Genomic DNA, 8181 nt, shown 5'->3' with positions numbered 1-8181 from the left:
GATACAACCAATACAGAAGCTAACACTAATTAATTACGTATTTTATATAGCCAACATTCAAATGAACACTTGCGCATGACTTCCTTTCTTTTGCTACAAGTTGCAATGTGTAAACCGTCTATCAATACAAAAAGATTTGATAGCGTTATGATCATTATCTTAGTACTAGTGAGGCGTATCCATCAGTATTTTCTACATAGTAAGGGAGTAGTTAGATACGTAAGAAGGATACTTACAACAGAACGCTGGACCAATTTTCAAAAATCTGACTCAAGTTTCCGACCTTTGATGAACTATTATCTACGCGTTATGCAATCACCCAATGGGTTTATTCTAACAGAGTACTGCCTGTGAGTTGGAGCTATTCAACAAAATTAGCGAAGATCGAGAGGCAGACTCTAGATGTCTAAAATTTTAGTACAAAAACTTACAAAAACAGGGAACGTGAACAGATAATGAGTTTGGCTTTTCAATAACAACACCGAGGCCTGTGAAGAGGAGCACAGACGTCCGCCGACAGTTATAGCATACATAAATTTCTGTTGTAACAGAAACAAGTTTTAGTTAATGGAATCATTGTTTCTTATTTAATTAATTCACGGATTTCACCACAATATTAAGTGGACCAGAGTTTTGTTTTGCTTTACAAGGCTAATGTTAATGTTGAAATTAAAAGAACAATGATAACCGCAATACATCCATTGACCGTTGAGTTTCTCTTCGTGTTCATACAACGTACTGTAATTGCTGCATGTTTTGGTGGAAATCGTGCTCTTATAAAATATACTATCTTAATTAATCGTTAGGGACAAATTAAGACTGTTTATCACTTCAGAACCAGATCTTGGCAATTCAGTTGAGACACTGACCCACGTCTAAAGACTCATCTCAAAATCTTGTCTTGCCATTGGCTCATTATCTCACCCAACGGGATAGCCGCACATGGATCACCAGTATTTTTTTTCTTTTCTCTGAGTAGAAACTTGATAAGTAAAATCTTTTCCTCTACCGACCTTACGCGGTAACTCCCTAACTAAAAGGGCAGCAAGCTGCCTTAACCTGAGGCATAGAGAAAACAGATAATGTAGAGGTGATGCGAGTGAAAGTTTAGCAATTGCAGGTTGTTGCTGCGTCTACACGTCTCGTGTGATGTGAGCTTTACTGAAATGCTACCTACGTAACTGTCAAACCTAGCGTAATTCGGAACAGAATATTCGGAAATTAAGGTGTGATCGGTTGTGAAATGTAAACCATAGTGGAAATCAAAAATGTTTTATTTGAAACAGATAGCTACAGCTTCCAGCTACTTCCCTACAGAGCCGTCGCACCAAATGATAAGTTTTACATAGAAGGAGTGGTTTATTACCCCTGCAGTGTGAGACCGAGAATTGTCATGAACAAGGAAATGCATGACAATTAGTCTGTGTGGGCTACATGGAAACAGGTTACATCTCTCGCAAGCACTCATGGTGGGGGACACTATTTTCTAGAGCATCTTTATGTGTTCACCGTGCGCTCAGAATTGAAAAAAGCGACTTGACGCCATGGGCGGGGACTCTGTCCAACACGTCTACGCAGAACGTCGTCAGATTTTCATTATGGTTTCCTTTCCGTGATCGATCGGACCGTACTTTCCAAATAGCCCTGAAATGGGAAAGTACGTTTCTAACGTGATCCCCCCCCCCCCTCGGTTCTACGTACACTAGCTATCGGCCTTGTACACTAACTGTACTCCGTACAAGAAATAAATTTCCTCTTAAAAGAGAACCGAATTTCGTAATTGCCAGCTCCCTAAAGGTTACCGTGCCAGAGCAACTGTTGAGCTGCTTTTTACGCATTGCAGTGTGAATCAATATGTGCAGTGAAGTAATGGAATCCAAAAGAGCAGGAAGGTCAGAGGAAAAATAGTGAGGTAAGCAATTGTGATTGCTGTTTCAGCGCAGGAATGCCCTGGACACCAGCGTGTTGTCGGTGGCGGGCTTCTGCTGCCTCTTCTGGTGCCCATGCTTGGCGGCAACCAGCCTATGCAGCAGCACCTCGAATAGCAGCGCCGCCAGGGATGCGGCGACGCCGTAGCACACCATGAGCAGTGCGGGAGAGACCTCAGTGAGGCCCACCTCGGCGTAGCCGCTGTCGCGGTTCAGGCAGCGCGGCTTCTGCGCCACCCAGCGTGTCCACTCGCGCTTCAGCAGGCCCGTCTCCCTCAGCCATGTCAGCCTGTCGTATAACAAGACATCCCTTCAGGCCCACCATATGACAGACAAGCTAGTGAGAAACCAAACAAAACACACACACACACACACACACACACACACTAGGCTTTAATGCACTACTAGCCATTAAAACTGCTACACCAAGAAGAAATGCAGACGATAAACAGGTATTCATTGGACAAATATATTATACTAGAACTGACATGTGATTACATTTTCACGCAATTTGGGTGCATAGATCCTGAGAAATCAGTACCCAGAACAACCACCTCTGGTCGTAATAACGGCCTTGATACGCCTGACCATTGAGTCAAACAGAGCTTGGATGGCGTGTACGGGTACAGCTTCCCATGCAGCTTCAACACGATACCACAGTTCATCAAGAGTAGTGACTGTCCTAATGTGACGAGCCAGTTGCTCGGCCACCACTGACAAGACGTTTTCAATTGGTAAAAGATCTGAGAATGTGCTGGCCAGGGCAGCAGTCGAACATTTTCTGTATCCAGGAAGGCCCGTACAGGACCTGCAACACGCTTTCGTGCATTATCCTGCTGAAATGTAGGGTTTCACAGGGATCGAATGAAGGGTAGAGCCACGGGTCGTAAGACATCTGAAATGTAGCGTCCACTGTTCAGAATGTCGTCAGTGCGAACAAGAGGTGACCGAGACGTGTAGTCAATGGCACTCCATACCATCACGCCGGATGATACGCCAGTATGGCGATGACGAATACACGCTTCCAATGTGCATTCACCGCGATGTCGCCAAATACGGATGCGACCATTTTTATGCTGTAAACAGAACCTGGATTCATCCGAAAAACTGACGTTTTGCCATTCCTGCACCCAGGTTCGTCGTTGAGTAAACCATCGCAGGCGCTCCTGTCTGTTATGCAGCGTCAAGGGTAACTGCAGCCTTGCTCTCCGAGCTGATAGTCCATGCTGCTGCAAACGTCGTCGAACTGTTCGTGCAGATGGTTGATGTCTTGCAAACGTTCCCATCTGTTGAGTCAGGGATAGAGACGTGGCTAGACGTTCCTTTACAGCCATGCGGATAAGATGTCTGTCATCTCGCCTGCTAGTGGTACGAGGCCGTTGGGATCCAGAACGGCGAGCAACAATGTCACGATACGATAAACCGCAATCGCGATAGGCTACAATCCGACCTTTATCAAAGTCGGAAACGTGATGGAACGCATTTCTCCTCCTTACACGAGGCAACACAACAACGTTTCACCGGGCAAAGCCGGTCAACTGCTGTTTGTGTTTGAGAAATCGGATGGAAACTGTGGTGTACAAAAGCTACAGTAAACCATCCGTTACCATGACCAAAAGAATCATTAATATCTAAACTAAAATTAAGACGACAACCATAAAAAACAGTGTCAAGAATGTGATGACAATACCAAATTCCAGGCATTAACTTTCCCCATGAGCAATGCAGTGGATGACGGCCTTCACTTAACGATAGAGAGCAGTGGCGTTTGTGTAGATTTGTCAGTGGTAGCAGACAAGCAACTCAGCGTGAAATAATTGCAGAAATCGGTATGGAATGTTTGACTAATTTATGTGTTAGGACAATATGGCGGAATGTGGTGTTAATGGACAGCTGAAGATTGACGCCAATGTCTTTGCTAACAGCACATTGTCTGCAGGGCACTCCTGAGTTTGTGGCCATATCATTTCGACCCTATAGGACTGAAAAAAATGGCCTTGGGCAGATAAGTACCTATTTCAGTTGGTAAGAGCTGGTTGTAGGGTTCAAATGTGATACAGGCCTCACGAAGCCATGGCCCAAATTGCCAACAAGACACTGTGCAAACTGGTGGTGGCTCCATAGTGATGTGGGCTGTGTTCATATCGAATGGACTGGGTCAAATGGTCCAACTGAGCCGATCATTGACTGTAAATGGTTATGCGACTACTTGGAGACCATTTGCAGCCATTCATAGGCTTCAAATTCCCAAACAATGGTGGGATTTTTATGTATGACAATATGCCAAGCTGTTGGGCTGCAGTTTTTGCCGACTTGTTTGAGGAACATTGCATACAAGTCGAGTGAAAGGCTTGGCCTTCCAGATCGCCTGACATCAATACCATCGAAAATTTATGGGACATGCACAGGTCATGCACAAAATCGTGCACCGGCAACTTTCGTAATTATGGACAACCATAGAGGTAGCACTGGTCGATATTTCGGCAGGGAACTTCCGACGGCTTATTAAGCCCGTGCCACTTCGACTTGCTGCACTATGCAGAGCAAAAGGAGGTATCCCATAACGTTTGTCACCTAACTGTATGAAGTGAATCACTGGAGCATAGAATTTTTTCAGACAGGTTAAAATATGTATTAATTAATCCATTTCATATGAAAAGTGATAAGACAGACTTAACAGTATTCGCCCAGTTTTATTACTGAAATCTTCTTTCCAAATTATTCGAAAAAGTAATGTAATCCAGAGTAATCACACACGTAAGGAGAAACAATTTACTTAACACCTATCACGGTTTCCAGAAATGTTGCTCAGCTGAGAATTCTATTTGTACATTCACTCACACAATAGTATAAGGCTTAAATAGTAGTATATCATCAGTCACTATTTTCTGCGATCTTTCCAGGACATTTGTCTGTGTAGATCATAATGCTCTCTTAGGACAACCCAAATTGTATGGTACTGATTTCTTTATACACGGCTAGTTTGAATCATGTTCAACAAACAAATCCAAAGAGCTGTGCTGAATAATTCAGACAATATTGGAAAGGTAGAAAATTTTAGTGATTAGGGAAAAGCAGACTCACAAAGGGAGTCCTACAAGGGTCAATTTTGGTTCCACTCCTATATGTGAGAAAACTTCCATTTAACATTCAACAAACAGAATTGGCACTTTTTGCAGGCGTTGCTATTGTTACAATAACCCCTATTAGAGAGAAAGCAACGGAACAGTTGGTAAACGATATTTTACGAAGAATTATTAACTGATTCTCAGAAAAAGGATTCTCCCTAAATTAAAAAAAACACGCTCCATTCAGTTTTGTACAATAAATAGTCATGCCAACAACTGATACAGCACATGACCAGGGGTCAGTGAAATAAATGAAATGATCGTATGGCATGGTTGGCCGGGAGGTCCCATTCGGGTTCCGCAGCCGAGTGCAAGTCGTACTTCAGTCGGCGCCACATTGGGCGACTTGCGGCCGATAGCAGGAGCCAGTAAGTGGGGTAGAACGCTCCAAATTAATGGTATACATACTGATCAAAACTTGAGCTTATGGATCATCTCACACAATTAAACACAGCTACTTCTGATCTTCATGCAATTGGTAATCTTGGAAATAAACGTATCAGGCTCTTGACATATTTTGCATATTTCCGCTCAACAATAGCTTAGGGAATAATTTTCTACATTAATTCATAACAGAGAAAGAAAGTATTGATTGCACAAAACGAGCATTGAGAATCATATATAGTGTTCACCCACGGACGCCTTATAGGTAGCTCTTCACGGAGCTAGGCATTTTAACTGTGCATACATATTTCTCTAATGAAATTCGCCGTAAGAGCCAATTACATGAGAAGAACAATGATGCACATACCTACAACACTAGACGGACAAATGATCTTCATCACAGATTGTTACAGCTGTCAGTGGTTCTGAATGGAGTTCAATATGGAGCAACAAAAATTTTTGATCATTTGCCGAGTAACATAAAATGTCTGATACGTAACGTAGGTCATTCGAAGGTTGGCGTTTATTTCCAGGAAACCCCTATTTGTCATGTCGGATTTGCAAATAGCGAAGAGAACTTTGAACTTTAAGTTTTAATTAACGTTTTTATTAGCAGAAATAAATACTTCACAAAGTATAAATGTTGTTTTGACATTTGCAAGACAAAACGAACATAAATGGAACGTAGATCATCGATTGAGTAAGTGCCCTCGCCTCTAATTCCTCGGGATGCCCCCTCCAGTTTGTATCTAAAATTATATTATGGTGTATCACTCCTCTATTAAGAGTTAACTCCTACTAGAACTAAAACCGTATTGGTTTATTTCACCTTCATTTAACCTTGTAATGATCTTGAATAATGTGTCATATATACGTAAAATTTGATTTGCCGCTCTCATCAAATCTCAATTCAAATATTAGGATACGTATTATTTTTTAAAAATCACTTAACATCTGTATGACCTTGAAGTTACGTTCAACATCATGGCCATTTGCTTCAATGAGTGACCTTCTTTGCCCCCTACAACTTTTATATAATACATTTTGTTGCATCTCATCTCAATCCCGAGTAATTCCGCATTATGGATTAAAATAGTGCCCCTGTGTAACTGGCTGAGTAGGACTACAAATAATGTGTTCATTGATGTTAACACTAATCATGTAGAAATATCCTATAAACTGACTCGTTCCACATCGATAAAAGAACCGTTCAAATAATCTATGGAGCATTTAAATAACACACACTAGTCTTTAATAAAGAGTGAAGCATCTAGAAGGAGACGAGAAAACAGTATGAAATGTAACGGATTGAGAGGGAATGCGAAGTGATTACAAAAATGGCTCTGAGCACTATGGGACTTAACATCTGAGGTCATCAGTCCCCTAGAACTTAGAACTACTTAAACCTAACTAACCTAATGACATCACACACATCCATGCCCAAGGCAGGATTCGAACGAGCGACCGTAGCGGTCGCGCGGTTCCAGACTGAAGTGGCTAGAGCCGCTCGGCAACAACGGCCGGCCAGTGATTACAAAATCGAGCCAAATTTACAAACAAGTTGGCTGTACGAACCCACTTATCAGCATGACGTTTCACGCCGTCGGCTCTGCTGCATGCACCGTCTCTTTTCGGAAGGGTCTGCTTCACGAATGCTGTGCAGCGAGCTACCTTAATTTAAGTATTAACTGTATTTTTCTTACTTGTCACTTCTTCTTCCGTGAGTTTTTGCTTTTAGGAGGCTTTAATTGTCGAGTGCTATTAATAGTGATCCATAGATTTCGTGTTTGTTTTGAATACAGTCAGAGAGAGTCCCTTTAGACAACCATAGTGCCATTAGTGCTAGTGTTTGGTTTCAATACAATCCAGAGACAGGTAGTGCTATTTTCATTGTTTTCTACAAGAAGAGGCTAGCAATCACAGTTTAGTCAATAATCAGCCCCCTTTAGTGAATTAGCAGTCTAGTTAAAAGTTGATTAAGTCTCTTCAGTAAATTGATTCCTTAGGATGGATGGGATATGTGACTGCTGTGTACGGACGCAGGAGGAGCTGGCCACTCTTCGCGAACAGCTGATCGTGTTGATGGCCGCGGTCAGCCGTCTTCAGGCTGCTGCCTCGGAGTGTAGCGGCAGTGGGGAGTCTGGTGCGCCGCAAGGTACACCCCAGGTGTTACATGCTTCACCCACTGTCCCTGCTGTCGAGACATCTTCGCGGGTACCGGGCGCGGTTGGGTCACCGTCTCCCCAAGGGGAGTGGCGGGTTCAGCGGCGTTCGCGGCGCACGAGGCGGAGGGTTAATGTGGAGGCTGTACGTGTGGCATCGCCCGCTCTGCCTGTGAGTGGACATGTGACCACTCCTTCAGCAAGGTCCGAGCAGGCACACGGGGGGAGGGGTTTCTTAGTTACTGGGAGCTCCAACGTTAGGCGGGTGATGGAGCCCCTTAGGGAAATAGCGGAAAGGTCGGGGAAGGAGGCCAGTGTTCACTCTGCTTGCTAAGGGGTGTTATCCGAGGTGTGGAGGAGGCCCAACCGGGGGTGATAGAGAGCACTGGGTGCACCCGACTGCAAATTGTTGCTCATGCCGGCACCAATGACTCCAGCCGTCTTGGTTCAGAGGTCATCCTCAGTTCGTACAGGCGGTTGGCGGAGTTGGTGAAGGCGGAAAGCCTCGCTCGCGGGGTGGAATCAGAGCTAACTATTTGTAGTATCGTTCCCAGAACCGATCGCGGTCCTCTGGTTTGG

General features: G+C 43.8%; 1 protein-coding gene across 1 annotated transcript in view; it reads right to left on the bottom strand.

Annotated features, from left to right (window-relative positions):
* Window positions 1–1934: 1934 nt before the first annotated feature.
* LOC126335785 (glutamate receptor U1-like) overlaps window positions 1935–8181 on the bottom strand; it is a 78408-nt gene continuing 72161 nt past the window's right edge. The window contains exon 9 of the mRNA XM_049999248.1: window positions 1935–2217. Within this exon, the coding sequence (XP_049855205.1) occupies window positions 1935–2217 (283 nt within the window). The remainder of the gene's footprint in view (window positions 2218–8181) is intronic.

This window comes from Schistocerca gregaria, chromosome 2 (genome assembly GCF_023897955.1).
Source record: "Schistocerca gregaria isolate iqSchGreg1 chromosome 2, iqSchGreg1.2, whole genome shotgun sequence".
NCBI lineage: Eukaryota > Metazoa > Arthropoda > Insecta > Orthoptera > Acrididae > Schistocerca > Schistocerca gregaria.
Note: the sequence above shows the minus strand (reverse complement) of the source record. Positions and strands in the feature narration are given on the sequence as shown.